The sequence below is a fragment of the Leptidea sinapis genome, chromosome 21, assembly GCF_905404315.1.
Source record: "Leptidea sinapis chromosome 21, ilLepSina1.1, whole genome shotgun sequence".
Classification (NCBI taxonomy): Eukaryota; Metazoa; Arthropoda; class Insecta; order Lepidoptera; family Pieridae; genus Leptidea; species Leptidea sinapis.
Genome location: NC_066285.1, coordinates 13,041,417 through 13,057,639, shown reverse-complemented (window position 1 = coordinate 13,057,639; position 16,223 = coordinate 13,041,417). Strand labels below are relative to the sequence as shown.

At 34.4% G+C, this 16,223-nt stretch overlaps 1 protein-coding gene across 4 annotated transcripts; it reads left to right on the top strand.

Moving 5' to 3' along the window:
- LOC126970554 (uncharacterized) lies at positions 1–15,294 on the top strand. 4 transcript variants are annotated; one of them, XM_050816524.1, is made up of 6 exons: positions 163–937; positions 5,284–9,226; positions 9,310–9,430; positions 10,885–11,006; positions 13,071–13,178; positions 14,138–14,153. In XM_050816524.1, the coding sequence occupies exons 2-4, from the start codon at positions 5,289–5,291 to the stop codon at positions 10,924–10,926; spliced, it is 4,101 nt and encodes a 1,366-aa protein (XP_050672481.1). In that variant the 5' UTR covers positions 163–937; positions 5,284–5,288; the 3' UTR covers positions 10,927–11,006; positions 13,071–13,178; positions 14,138–14,153. The 4 variants fall into 4 exon arrangements, 3 of the variants coding, with proteins under 3 accessions (XP_050672480.1, XP_050672479.1, XP_050672481.1); XM_050816523.1 differs by lacking the exons at positions 163–937; positions 10,885–11,006 and adding an exon at positions 1–134 and having other exon boundaries at positions 5,288–9,226; positions 14,138–15,294; XM_050816522.1 differs by lacking the exons at positions 163–937; positions 10,885–11,006 and adding an exon at positions 1–134 and having other exon boundaries at positions 14,138–15,294.
- Positions 15,295–16,223: the final 929 nt, after the last annotated feature.

The window sequence follows — 16,223 nt, the reverse complement described above, 5'->3', positions numbered from 1 at the left end:
CAATTCGACGCTTTAATCAAAATACAAATACTTGAGCATTATTTTTGTTGTTACATGTGAATTACTGTATAACCTTGTAGTTTTGTTGAAAAATTACGCTAAGTTTTTAAAGAATCAAGCAAATGTTTATATAGGTAAGCTGATATTAACATTTTGGACTTAACCTTAATAACAGATAGCAATATATTGTCTTACACAGACTGCTAGAAAATGGATGCCAAATCGGCCATTTTGAAATCTGAGGTCACGTGGTACAACACTAAGAGGATATAGTGCCTAGGATATCTCAAAATTGATAATTTTTTGAATAAAGTATTTTTAATTTATCAAGTAATATTTGCGATTTGTTCTTAATCTGGTTTCATGTTGTAAATTACAATTTACAACTTACAATTTCTTCTTATAGTATAAAGGAAATTAGTATGAATCCCTTAGAAAATATTAGACAACTTGAAACTAACATAATAGTTCTAAATTACTGCAGGTATAACTTTTTTTTTATCAACAAATAAATGCTACATATTTCTATATATTATTTAAAACGTACATAAATCAAAATAATCAAAATTTGGTGCTATTTTTAATCTGTTCCAAAACTGCCTGTATGTCGTTATGGATCTATGGATTTTCTGTACTTTTGACGTTTTTTAATGTTTACATCTCAAGTTTGATAATTTAAGTAGGAACTTCAGCTTTTTAAGAATAATGTAAATAACTCTTTATCCAGTCATAGAATTTTGCAGTAGTAACGAATTCATGCTTATGTATTATTTTGTCAATCCATAGAATGTGATTAAATCAGATTACTAGCATCGTAATGATTTCTCTTAGATGAAACATGGCCGCCATTTTGTCATCACGTGGTAGAATATCTGTGATAAAATGGATATAACGCTGTAGTTTCCTATTTTATTTTATCTTCGTGTGTTTTATCAAGGTAGGTAACCTAGGCCTTTTAGTTTTAAATATTCATATCTTTTTAACTTATACAATTTTATAATATGTGATTTTTTTAATTATGCACGTTCTTACGTTTTTATTAACATCTGTCAGCTGTTGTCAAATAACTTTTTATTCACTATGATCCTCACGGCTCATTCTTCACAAGTTCACAACTCTTGCTGAGTTATCGTAACATCTAATTTTGTGATTTGCCAGTTACTTATGATATTACTATTATGTTATATAATTTAATTAAGGACATTATTTATGATGTATAAGGATTTCTGAGTATCTATATTTGATTATGATTAAGTACTTTTTAATAAAATTATGCTATAGTGTGACATGTAGACTGTAGACAGTTTTTATTGAAAATAAAGTGTGTTCACCCTAGCAACGCGCTGCAATGAATGTAAGAGTATACCTAACATAAAAAAATATGATTATTACTAAAATTATAGAGTTGATTAATTTGATAACTTTGTTTAACTCGTTTTATTGTTTATTATATACTAACTAACCTCAAAGATTTTAATGGCAAACAACTAAGTAAGTAGTTACTTATATCTTTTATTTTGACTGCTTCAAATGAATAAATTTCAAACATTATAACAATAACCACAAGCCATTACAAATTTAATACTCAAATATGAAACACAACTTCTTCCGAAAATCAGACACAAGCAAGGTGTGCGTCACAATTGGTTCGCCCGCCATTTTGTTGTTTGTTCATTACTCTACCGGATGCGCTTACGTGTACATTTTACAATAATCCTTTTTGTGATTGCCTTTTTTTTGAGAATTAATCTCAGTTATTTTTGTTATTGTTTTGGTGATTGATTAAATTAAGGTAATTTGGATCAAGCTGGTCCGTCCAGCGGGCAAAGACGTCGTTGAAGGTATTTCGTATCACAGGTAGGTCTTATTTTGATAAATCTTTGTGCTGATTTTAAGTAAGTAACTAATAGACCTTATTCAGTAAGATTGGGTGGTGGTATATGCGTGGAAATTTGGAAGTCACTTTATATCCTTTGGATTAATGGGCTGTTTTTATCTGTGTGTGCTAGACGCGATTCAGGCTGTTTTTAGTTCAGACTGAATGTTTTTGAGTCTCCTTTTATTTATCGTTATCGTCACACATTGTCACACAGCAGAATTTAAAGCGTAGCACTGATATAAACTGCTTTAATGCTGTATGTTAAATAGACCATTAAATTATAGAAATACTTTACTCACATGTGCAATTGCAGTTGCTTAATAACCATCTAAAACGAAGTCATAAACATTGATAATTGGCTAATTTATATAAATGGCATATTACGCAAAAATTTTACACAACTAAAGTATTCTCACTCAATTAATTTATGTCTTCTTTTTTAAAAATGTAACTATTATTTTATTTAACTGATTAGTATGCTAATGATGCCGAAATGCGAGTGGCATAGTCATGCGCAAACGTTTTTTAATAATGTGTTTTATAGAGTAGTAAGTGTCGGTCATTAATTATTCTCTTTATTGCAGATGAATCGAAAACCTCCAAGAGTTTGTAATAGATACAGTCACCGTGAGCCGTTCATGATCATCATCGTCTGATGCAAAATTTGAGTTATGCTTCTGAAAAAAAAAACAAAATGGCTACTGTCATAACGACCTCGTCATTTTCCACTATTTATTACCATGCTCACAGGATATAAAATTTAATCTGCTTCTTGTTATATATTATGCACATATAATATTTTAGTATTGATCATTACATCCCAAAGTCTACTCTATAATCGCTTCTGTATTGATGATGATGAAATAAACGTACCCACGCCATGAAATGTAATCAACATTCAATTTTAAATAAATTTGTACAGTGTTTTTGCTATCTGTTGTTTTATTTATAATATATCACGGTAACTATAAATAAGACAGGTTTGTGGCCTCTGACAAAATGTCCGCGGGCTTAACGCACTTTATTGTCAATACAAATGGTCTATAGTGTAATAAACTTTAATACTAATAAATAACTACACGATGCAAGATATATATTTGCAGGACTAATAAGTAATAGGTGCCAAAATCTAATAATTTACCTAAATACTTACTTAGTTGACCTTTTCTGGCATAACAAATATTTTGAGACCGCTTATAATAATTATGTTACATAATAAAATTCTTCTAACTATACGGTACTACCTTACCTTAGGTACTTAAGTACTTAGTTACAAGTATTTTATAAATAGGTAAGATAAATATAGAAAATAAGGATGCATTATGAAATTGAAAACAGTTATCATATTAAAATTTGAAGAAAGTGATGAAACAACTGGATCACGGATTACGTCGAGGCACCTTCTGGAATTCTGGTCTTGTGTCTATTATACCCAGTAATGAAGAAAGTCATGAAACAACTTGATCACGTATTACATCCAGACACCTGGAATGCAGTCCTTGTCTCTAATACCCAGTTATGAAGAAAGTGATGAAACAACACAATCACGGATTAGATCGAGACACCTTCTATTCCAGAAGGTTCCAGAAAGTGATGAAACAACTTTATTACGGATTACCTCGAGACACCTCCTGGAATGCAGACCTTGTCTCTATTTATACACAGTTATGAAGTAAGCGATAAAACAGCTGGATCACACACTTCAGACGTCACCTGGTGCATTACAGGTGCATTGCTCTCAAAGACAAAGTGTTTTTAAAATCTTTCATTATAAAACAATTATTCTACATTCAGTTGTTAACTGTTGTTTGTGAAAGATGTAAAACACATCAATAAATATTTAAATTTCAAAACACCAATACAAGGACACCAATACGAGGACAAGCGAGGCAACAACACCATGGCACCTCGCTCCACGCTTAATGCGGACATTTGCAACACTAGGGGAGTCCACTCTAATTTACACGCCGTACATCACCACCTTGAGACGTCGCAGCCGGCCTTGTGTTTCCTCGCGGAGACTCAGATATCTCGACCTCGAATTGAGCATAATTTTTTACCATCATGCCGGGGTATGTGTGTACGTTAGGGAGGATATTTGCTGTCGCCGTCTCGGCAATTTTGAGGGTAGGGATCTATCTACTCTCTGGCTCCGTGTAGATTTTGATGGCCGCGTCCGCATCTATGCGTGTGTCTACAGGTCCCATAGTGGTAACGCAGAAAAGGATCATCTCAAAGGCTGCGTTCAAGCGGCAATTGACGACGTGCTTGCACCGACCCCTTCGCTGAAATCGTAGTCTTGGGTGATTTCAACGGCTTGGCATATGATATGTCCCGATTCGTTGAGTAGCCAATGCGGCTCTCAGATGTGGACCTGCCGTTAGATCTTCTGCTGACTACATCCCGATAGTTACCAGGTCTCTGTCGACGCCCCTCTCGGAACGTCCGACCATTACTACCATACATTATTGGTCAGGAGTGTTGTGTCTATCCGACGCCCATGTCGCAGACCAACAGCGACCCGCCACCTTAGGCACTACAAGTCAGCAGATTGTGATAGGATGGGTTCCTTTTTTGCATCCCACCACTGGGGTAAGTTTTGTTTCCCTTCCGATGATCCTAGTGCCTGCGCCGTTGCAGTAGCCGATGAGATACAACAGGGCATGGATGTTTTTATACCAAGCTCTGTAGTACCGATCGGTGGCAGATAACAGTCCTGGTTTGATACTTTAGTTAAAGCAGCATCTGACTGCAAAAAAACAGGCGCATCGGACATGGGTTGCGGCGCTGGGCTCACAGGATCCGAACTGCAAAATTCTATAGAGGAAATATAAGTGTGCCTCCAGATTTTATAAGCGTTAAATAGCCCGTGCGAAATCGAAGGACGTCGTCAAAATCGGCGAGCAGCTTTTCGACTGGAATACGCAAGTTGGGGTCGTTGTTGAAAGCTACTCTTGGTAACTTCAACTTCAGAAAACTGTTCGGTGAGCTCTGTTTTCGTTGGACGTAAGGAATTCGACCGAGCCGGATGGCATTTCTCCAATCGAGCTTAGAACGTGTGCCCCTGAGTTGAAGCCGGTGCTAACGCGTTTATTCCGGCACTCATACTCAAAGGCGTAGTCTCTGACTCCTGTAATATAGTGCTTACACACTCTTGAAAAACTAATGCTTTTTTTTAAGGAATTAAGTATGTCATTGAAAAAAATCGTATAAAAATAATTGATTTTTGCGCATCCAGGTAATCATTTACTAATGCACTACACGGATGTCGATAGCAGACAATATCCAATAAAACAAAGAATTCTTTACATATTAGCTTTTCAAACATTACTAATTATGGATCTAACATATACTCTCGCTTAATGTGGCATTTTGTTTTATTTTTCTTTAAAACATTGTTTCAGATAGAATGGAGGTCGACAGCAAAGTATTCGCATCGAATATCCTAAGAGCAAATAATAATTTACAAAATAATTTGTATGATTTATTAGAGATTGAGCCAGCTCAACCTGTACCTGAGAGTACTACAATTATTGATGTTACATGTAGTTTTGTGCCCAAAAATGATAAATACTACGTGCCGAAAAAGAAACTTAAATTAAAAGTAAAAACGGTTCGGCAGATCAGGGAAATGTTTGAAAAAGATGTTTATACTTACTTACCTGGAGATTTGGAAAAGCAACGGAATATATTGTTTCGAAAAATTAGATGTGGATCGTCAAGAGAAGATAATACAAAGAAAATGGTGATAAACATGTTATCAAACGGTAGTCCTATATCCAGAGATATTTGGCAGATGATGATGAATTTAAATCCGTTAGGTCAAAAGCATGTAACACAATACGTTCGATGGAATGGAAGAAACGTTCAGATTTGTGGGAGTCGAGGAGGTAAAAATGAATTCCTTTGTAAATTCGATATTGGGAATCTTAAATACAGACCCAATAAGAGAATACAGAAAAGACACTTGGGGTTCCCAAAAAAAAATCTTCTTCGTGACTCTTTAATTGTTAACTTTAAACCTGGACCGTTATCAAAAAAGAAGTATCTCGATAATTCCTTCCAAAAATTTCAATTTGGTAGTGCAATAACCGCAAAATTGCCAATGCCAGTTTTAGATATAGAACCCATTCTTGGCGTATCATTAGACCCTGTAATGAATAAGTTTGTATGTAAGAATTTTATGCAAGATACAAATGGCAAAATATCCGATAAATGGGCTGAGTTTGCAACTTGCACTTTAGGTGAGCAAACTAAAGGCGGAAAAATTAATCAAAAACATAAGGATTGCATTACTTTTAATTTAGACTATGCCTGTCACCAAAACAATGTATTAGCACGTAGAAATACCGCATACAATGAAAGTTTTGTTGAAAATAATGTTACTCCTTCTAATAATTGTCCAGATGATTTGCTTATACTATCTGAGGTAAAAACAATGTTGAAAAAAATTATCGACTCAGTAGAAATAAGTCTGAATCAGAATTATATGTTTCTGCCAAGTGACGACGCAATCATTGACACTGAATCTAAGCACACTAACTTAAATAATATATCGACAAAAGAGAAAAATAAGAAGAGATGTTATGGAGAATTAGAACGACTTGATGTTACCGTTATTAAATTAACCCAACCAGGCGAAATTTTAAATACAACTTATAACATCAACTGTCAAAAGCCACACTGCTTATTAGGATGTATTTGTGAATCGTTAGATTTTGGATTTAAATTAAGATCTCACTGTGGTCAGATACAGTGTATGTTCCAATGTCAGTGTAAATTTTCCAAAATCGTGGAATCACTTTCTGACGGCAGTAAGCATATAATGGATGACCTAATTCATTTAGATAATAATAATAAGTTGGGATTAGCTAAAGAAGAGCAAAAATTTCGCCAGACAGTTATACTATCAGGTGATAAAAGCATGTTTATAAAATCACAGAGAAGAGAATTGAAACCTTGCAAAAGATATGAAGATTTTTACACGAATAAAAAGATCACTAATGTTGAAGAAAAATTGGAAAAAAAAATAACTATCACCGTCCCGAAACTTAGCTTAGACAATGTTGAACCTTGGTGTATGATTCATAATCTGTACAAATGTTTTTGCAAAGGAAAATTCACAGAATGTGCCATGTCTAAAGAAGAGGAAATTTTGGCGGCAGATAGCTGTATATTAAACATTGATTTAAATGAATTAAGTAATCTCAAGAACCATGAATTAGAACTAAGTAAGCCAATGAAGACATGCGAAAACTCTCGTGTTGGCGAATTAGCCAGTAAACTTTGTCTACTCACAGAAACGGAAGATAATGAATGGAGTACGTGTGCCAGAGTGCGAACTTACTATAGACTGTTTTCCCCTTCATATTATGCTGTAACAAATAGAAAAATTGCCGAAATGGAGAAAAATGACAAAAGCCTGCAAAAAAAATTACTAAGAGTACAGGGTTTACGAATTGACAATAAAGATTGTACGAAATATACGGGCTGTGAAGACAACCAGCAAGAAATAAATATAAATAACATCGAAAATGACATGGATGAAGACTTATCCACTGATGTGGTTGCATACAATATGATAGGTTCATTAAAAAACATTAAGGACACGTTTCCTAAACCTTCACCAGCATCTACCAATTTATTTAAAGATCCCAAGGTAGTAGCATGGCTAGGAGCTGCTTACAAGCAATACAAAGAGCAAATGAAACAAGGAATAATAAAAACTTCTTTAGAACCACCTCAGCTAGACAAACCCGCACTTCTACCATGGGACTTTATTTTGAATAGGTATAGAGAGAAAAAAAATTTGTTTTTGATTTCCAAAGTGAAACCTTATCGTACTTTCATCGCGGTTAGTACAAAACACCCTTTTTTTAATAACTGTATGAATATAAATGATATAAATATAAGTGAGTTACAAAATTATCCAAATACAGTTAGAAACTTGCTTACAAATGAAACAGAACTTAAAGACAGTTTTTGTATTTTATTTGGTTTGTCTTATTGTTGGGAGCTAATTGCATCCCTCACTTACAATCGTCACAAAAGAAATGCACTTTACCGCAATGATGATAGTATAGCAACAGAATCTGAAGAATCTTGTAGCAGTGCGTTCATGAGTGAGGAGAATCAAAATATCGATTCTGAAAATATTTTGACAGCATTGGATAATACTAAGCGTACAACTATTACTGAACCTGTCATTACTATTGGAGATGATTCTAATATTTCTAAGTGGTTTATTATGACCGTAGAAAATGATTTCAGTGAAATACACTTTTATAAAAAAGGATTTTTTGTAAAATATGATAGCGTTTTAAGGGCTATACATGTTTCACGGGTATCAGAAAAAACTGTGCGACTCTCGTCTCAAATGAGTAGGATCAATTTAAATGATCCACAGTTTGGGATATATGCAATTCCTAACATGATGGAGCAAAATGTTTTTATTGGTCCGTATGAGAAAGATGAACCACTTGGAGTAGAAACAATAAAGTTAACTTCTGTTCAATGTACGAATAAAACAAGAGGCGTTTGGATCACCGTAGATAAGGTAGACAATGTCAAAATTATTGACCAGCCACTCTCTTTATTGCCCGCAAACCTGATTACACAAGAAACAATTCCTTTGGAAAGTGATGCACCTTACAAAACTATAGAAATCAAGACATCAGGAACAAGTAGCTGTGCTCAATCAAGTATTGCGAATAGGCCAATAGATCCAAAAATTGTAAAACCAATAAAAATTCAAAGGTCATCGACGTTCTATCCTACTAGTTTTCTTTCTTTGCAAACATCAAAATCTCAGGAATTAGACACGGTTTCGCTTAAACATAGTCAAATTAAATCACATATTAATATTCAACAAATAATTACTGATAAATCTAGATCACTGAAATCAAACAAAACAAGGTCCTCATTGAATAAACCTATTGCTGAAATTGCTCCGCAAGTTAAAACTGTCCTGGAAAGTGAAAGCCCACAGCTAAGACCATCAAGTAGTAGAATGGAAAAGGGTATGTTCATATTAAAACCGGAAGAAATCAACAGAAAATCGTTTTTCGAAGAACAATCACAATCACTCTTGAAAAACGATGATCTTGCAATGGACATAGAAAATTTTCTCGTCAATAGTGATGTATGTAAGCCTCCAGAGTCAGATATCTGCATTATCTCAGATGATGACGATGACGTTAAAGATGTCTGGGTGCAATCAAAAAACATACAAAAGCTGGGTTGGATCCCAGGAAAACAAAGGGAAGACGGCTCGCTAAGTTTTAAATTTCCTGGATTTCAATTTACTCAATTCTATACAGAAGAGGAAGCTTTCAATAAAATCAGTCTGTGAGTAAACTGGCATTAAACTTATCAAGTTTTATTTATATGCTGTAACTTTAAGTTAATTTTTTTTAATTATAACATTCCAGTGTATTCACAAGGAAGGTGTATGTCCCTAAAAATATTAATTTTGAATGGGAAGTTGTTCAAAGTCGAGGTGAGCTGTTAAATAAAAACGCGTTGCAGTCAAGCGACTTATGCCCTGATCTCGTAAGTATAAAGAATGGAATAATTATATTTTCCAGGAGAAGCACAAACTATAGCTTTCTCAAGTATAACTTCTGCCGAAATATTTTCATCCTTCCTCCTATCATAGCCTCACCTGTTTCCTAATAGTGTGCAAAAAATAAATTGTAATTCATGCTCGCATTCTGAGGTCAAAACCTTAATTTATTACGTAAGCGTGGAATTTACAACGTGCTTTCATGAAACTCATTTATAAAGATCTCGGCGTCTAAAGACCTTTAAACAGGTAGGTAATTTATTATTTAAAGAACAATGGCGAAGTTCCATACTACAAAATATTTGAAATTGAATGGTAGTGTCTCAAGAACTGACGTGTACTAATTAATCTTTATATATATAATTCTTGTGTGCGTGTGTATGTCACTGAACTCCTCCTAGACGGCTGGACCGATTTTATTGAAACTTTCTGTGTGTCTTCAGGTGGATTCGAGAATGGTTTAGATTCACAATTGAACTACCTCCTGAACGGCTGGACCGATTTTGATGAGATTTTTGTGTGTTCCAGTGAATTTGAGATTGATGTGTGTCTTCGGGTGGATTCAAGAATGGTTTAGATTCCCAATTAAACTACCTCCTAAACGGCTGGACCGATTTTGATGACTTTTTGTTTGTTTCAGTGAATTTGAGATTGGTTTAGATTCTCAATTACGTCCATATAATATAATTCTCCTGCTCATGTGTATGTTAGTGAACTCCTCCTAACGGCTGGACAGATTTTTCAAATTTAAGACGTGTGTACAGGACAACGTCTGTTGGGTCCACTAGTTTTCTATAATTTTCTGCATCTACTGACATAATTCATTTTTAATTTAGAACCGGGATTATGGAGAAATAAATGATTATTTTGTTTGAGTTTTTAGGTTAGGTTTTTCTGTTTATTACTTTAGCATTCTAACTATAGTATACTTATCTATTATATTCTAACTAACATGTTCCAACAACAATAACACTGAATAACACGAATTCCAAAAATCTTTAAGGATAGGAACTAGTAACCATAGGCAAATAGTTAATTAATACCTAATTACTTAACTGTCTACGGTCAACAACTCTTAGTATTATATTATGATAAAATGGAAACTTGTTACTTGATGCAATGGTAATAACAGTTTATTTTCAACAAACCAGAGTTGGTTGTCCATAGCTTTATAAGTAATTTTATAAGAGGAAAGTCAAATCCGCAATCCATAGTCGTAGGTAGGTACTTCTAAAGTGTACCTTCTAACCTAACCTACGCCCGATTTTAAGGCTCGGCTTTTAAACTAAGTACTTCCATTTTTATAATCTTAAAAAACTGGTAAAATAAGTACCTAGTTTCCTAATGTCTTTTTCTCAGTCCAAGTTCTTATTTTGTAGAAGTAGGTAGCAGTAAATTAAACAAGCAAAATATTTTATTTTGTTTATTGTTATATAAACAGCGTACGTTAGACCAAATCGTGGGGCATATCATAGTCCGGTAATGGAGAGCAGAAGTAATTCAAAATGACGTTCAGAGTTTAAAACGAGAGAAAGATATTATTCAAGACCAAAACCAAGCCAGGTAAAATAGAAACTACTTATTAATATAAAGAAAACAACACAACAGCGGTAACTATAATTGATAGGTATTATTAGTATTAGGCATAGGTGACTCATTGATCATTCGCTCATCGCTGTCAGTCATATTGACAGATAGCTTTCCTTGATGTAACCTAAAATGGATATGATTTCATAGTTGTGACAGCATATAATGTGAAAATGAAATAAATATTTTATTTATTTCCCCGGTTCCTTTTGCAATACAATTTTATCTAACAAGTCAATTTATCTATGAAGTTTTTTTTTGTAACCATCCTAACCTAAGACGGTTATTCTTATAGTCAGGTAAAATTTCGCCATTGTTCTTTTCATGTCAATAAATATAACATCAAATTATAAGTTATGAACTTTTTATAAAATAAAGACTGATGACTATAAATACATAGGCTACGACACACCTGAACTAGGCACTGATCACGAAAGAGCTTTGACCCATTTGAAACAATCTAGGTACACAAAAGGACGATAATTGGGTGGCAGAAAGAAATCTAATGCTCTTTTTACCAATTGGACTCTCATTTGGCATTCTTTATTGAGACGTATTGGAAACGAACCGTCTTGAAAGAGATTGATGAACTGGTGATCAAAAGTGGATCACGTTTCACGGTCACAGACTGTGGCGAAACCCGGGTTAAGTTGCAATAAGGTGATGCTGTGTATATTGTGTGTGAGGACATTGTTGACCTCTTGCCTGTTATTATTAAAAAAAAACAGAAGTAATCCTATCATTACCTGCCGGCATAACAGGCGGTTTGCCGCGACCCGATAACGATATAGACCAAACACAGCCCTACCCACTCAGAAACAAATTAAGAGTTTGGCCGGGGATGTTAATGCATCAGCCATAAAGACCTGACCTTCAGATTTGACCTGTTTCGATCTCTTCAGGTATCAAGAGAGAAGACAGAAGTCCCAAAATTTCCACAGTAACGGGATTACGTCACTAAATTCAAATTCAAATATTTTTATTCAAAATAGGATGTGAAATCACTTATTGAAAGTCAAAAAAAAAACTACCACCCATTCCAAAGTGAATACCTCAGGCCTGAGAAGAATGGGCGCAACAAAATCAGCGGGGTTTTTTTTCATCAAAAATATGTTTTACAATTAAAGTAACATTTACAAAGTAACATTGTACAATTAAACTTATTATTTAATAGCCTGAGGGCGGTCGCTCCATTCCCAATTTGTGGTATCATTAAGAAAGTCATTTATGTTATAGTAACCTTTACCACACAAACGTTTTTTAACAATTCTTTTGAATAACGTAACACCTTTGTTTTGAACATTTTCTGGGATCTTGTTGTAAAAGCATATACATCGCCCCACAAAAGACTTACTAACTCGACTAAGCCGAGTAGTAGGCATCATCAGTTTATGTCTGTTCCTGGTGTTAACATTATGGTTATGACAGTTTCTGGCAAATTCACTTGTGTCACTAACAGCAAATAGTCGTCGAACAAAAAGATACAGACCTATTTTCTGAGTTGTATTAAATGTAATGTTTTAAGATTTCAACGTATTAATAATATCCCCAGTGCACAGTGCCTGAAAGTTACAAGGGATCGGGCGGCTGATCACATTGACCTCAACCTGATACTACTGAGTACTGACTTATGTAAAGATATTTGTGCGCGATTCAATCACGCTTTGTTTTATGGAAGAGAGGAGAAACGAGCGTATGGGTCATCTGATCTTAAGTGAACACCGCCGCCCACATTCTCCTGCAGTACCGGAAGAATCACAAGAGCGTTGCCGGTCCTTAGTTCCTTGAAAACCGCACTAACTACACCTATACATAATTACACCTAATTTGTTGCTTGTCTTGCTTTTAGTTTATGTTTAAATATAATTAAATAAAACTTATGCACTACATACTGTACATCATAAAGCTGAGTCGGTCAAGCACATCATGACCGAAAAAAAGAGTGAGTGGGGACCTAGTTATAATTGGCTTCTTGGTTGGTGTATCACACTGGCCGTGGCCCGCGTGGCTATGGTGTGAGACAATATACGTATGTTGTAGATAATGACTAGCCGTGGACTGAAGCATAAAAGCGACGTCATAAATTGTTTAAAAAGAAAACAAAAATTAGAGGAACCTGAGAAAAATACATCAACTGAGATGGAAAAGGTGCGTAAAAATTTATTATGTGAAAAACAAAGGCTTTTTGTCCACCATGTTTTGCATCAGGCTTATATTAGTTGTGTTATATTTACATAAATCAAGTGATAATATTTGTAGGGTTTCGCATACAAAAGGTAAACAAGAGGAACTTTAATAATACTTTAGGACTACTAGAGTCCGTCTTTCCGTCCGTATTAGTATTGCTACACGAGGCGCACCATAATACAATATGTTTCTGGAAATGGTCACTTACATAAACAATATTTAAATTTGCAGAATTCAATTTTGTGCACCATATGATCGAATCAGATAGGCATGTGATTAGATAGTCACTTGGTACACTGCATGTTCATGACCATTAGTTTGTGGGAAGTTCTTGACGAACTCTCAATTTTGTTGGTTCCCTTTCTCTTTAAATTTTTCATTGTTAAGTTAGCTGTGTTGTCTTAAAATTGCTTTAAGAATAAATAATCGACTGACAGTAAGTATATCGTGATATAGTTGACTGACTTTAACTTCAAGTTGCAAAATGTACAGACTCAGAATCTTAAGTCGTTATGCCGTGACGTGACGGTTTTCGATGACTGCTGTTTCTGACGTTGCAGTAGCCGATAAGATACAACAGGGACCTATGGCTATTTTCACACCGATGGTTCGATGCGTCAGTTTAAGCAGCAGCCGACTCCAAACAACAGACAATATGTGTAAATATGTCTAAGCCTGCTCTTGGTAACTTCAGCGAACCTGCGCATAAAGGTGCTTCCCTCGAAACAGACATCAGTTGGACTTTCCGAGCTATTTTGCAAGTGGACCACCGCAGCATACAAGTTATTTTCAACGAAGATTGCTTGGACCTGACGCCCGTGAAAACAGCAGATGACTCAAAAATACTATTTCATCCCTTGTTGCAATTTTGTGTACTTCCAGTTAGAAAGGAATATTCAAAAGATTGTTTTTTATTTCAGAGACAAAAAATTATGGATGACTTAGATGACTTCAGCAATTTATTAGAAGAAGAAAGCAATTTCCTTTTGAACAAGACTGTGAACAGTGATACCAATCTTATAAATGCATTATCCGTAGTTGAAGGCCATCGTAGGCGGGAAATGTCTGAAAGATTGTCGACTCTTTTATCTGATTCGACGTGAGTAGTTTATGGTGAAATAACATTTCCTCTAATACGCGCAATATTTTGTACCTTATTTTTATTGATTGTTCGTTATATATAGGTCCATACTTGTTGTATGTATGTATGCTTTTGTATATAATTATAATTTTATCACCTTGAGTGCGTTTTGAGTAGGAGGAGTGACGATTTGTGAAAATAAATCCAGTCTGCAATTAATCTGTCTAATCTTAATAACGTTTGCGATTTGATCTCATTTTACTAATTGAGCAAGAAAGACAAATACCGCGGTAGTAATATTATGCTACTTATATGTGTACTTTGTTATAATATATAAAGATGTATAAATAAAGGTCTGCCTCACATATATACGTCGCTAATTAAGACCATTTTGTATAATATGTTTTTGTACCTACTACAAAAATGTGATCGATGATAGATAGTTCTTTCTATTCGATATTGTTGAATCTTGCTAATTTTCGTCGAAAGACTGCGAGTGATAGTCTCTATTTTTCTATTTTTTGTTTCATTATTGGACACAACGGGTCGTAACTTGAGTTTTCAATTAAATTATCAAAATCTGTTTGTTTATGTCCATATTCAAGAAATTTTTCAAGCGTAATAACGTCAGGAACCTAACAATTGTAACAGATACCTATTATTCGATTTTAGCACGAGCATATAATTTTTTAGGTGGACATTTTTTGGTTTTGTAAATGAGTTTGGGACAGTTAAAATATTGTAACATTTTCAAAGACTGATTTAAATCATTAGCGTTTCTTGATATTGGTTGGAAAACGTAAGACTAATAATTATTTTACGATTTTAGTTATCTATACATAATAATAAGGTAGTTATAGCTATGTTACTATTAGATCGTATTAAACTTAGAATATAAGGTGTGAGGCATAAGGGAGGTACTAACATATAAAAAGCCAGTTTCAGAGTATTATGATTTTGTATTCAGTCATACTGTGATATTATTTTAAAATTGTCTGGTTTGAAAATATGAGGTCTCTTCTACCTCATTACCTGGAGAAAATATCTTACTCTTGGAGCATGTTATAGTCAATATATGTTTGTATTTATTGATGAATCATTATATTAAATGACAAATAAAATTGAATTTCTTAATAAAAATACCGTAGATCGGTCAGTAACATTTTACAATTAATTAATATCGGTACGCTATTTATTGTTTCAAAGGGTTATCTACACTTTTGTTTTGACGTAGTGATGTAATGAAAATGGGTTGAGACCAATAAAAAATGTTCCGTTTCTGATTATAATATTATCATTAGTTAAGTGTAAGTAGCCAGGTAATTGAATGTCAAAACTGTCACGTGTCTATAAATTGTTAAAAATACCAGCAAATTGTTTTTATTGGACCTACCTTTATAAAATAGTTTGTAATTTGGTGTTTTGTTGTATTCATTGCTATTTGCTGAAACCTACATTATCAAGTCGTTGTGAGACAGGTCACAGGGCTATCATTACCATCACAGATGCAAAAACTAATTACTTATTTTCAAGCGTTATTGTCTTTACTTTAAAAACCCGGGAGACTCATGCCAGTACAGGTAAAGTTAAGTAAAGCACCTACATCTTATAAGTAAAACTGGAACCTCCCACTGGAAATATTTATATATATTTCCAGTGGGAGGCCTTTGCGCACGATGCTGGCTAGATTTTGGGTACGGCGCCTATTTCTGCCGTGAAGCAGTAATGTGTAAGCATTAAGTACTGTGTTTGACTCTGAAGGACGCCGTAGTCAATTGGTCATGTCAAATTATCATAGGTTAGTGACTTTTTGGTAAAAGGTAGGGATATGCACGGACGAGTAAAAAAAATAAGGACTCCGTGTTACCTACATAACAGTGAAGCATGAAAATAAGCCAGTTAACGTGTAAATACATACCGACACG

Coding starts and splice junctions, on each gene's coding strand:
- LOC126970554 (XM_050816523.1), top strand. CDS start 5,289: ATGGAGGTCGACAGCAAAGTATTCGCATCGAATATCCTAAGAGCAAAT. Junction 9,227..9,309: donor GCTTTCAATAAAATCAGTCT/GTGAGTAAACTG, acceptor ATAACATTCCAG/TGTATTCACAAGGAAGGTGT. Junction 9,431..13,070: donor GCGACTTATGCCCTGATCTC/GTAAGTATAAAG, acceptor CGTATGTTGTAG/ATAATGACTAGCCGTGGACT.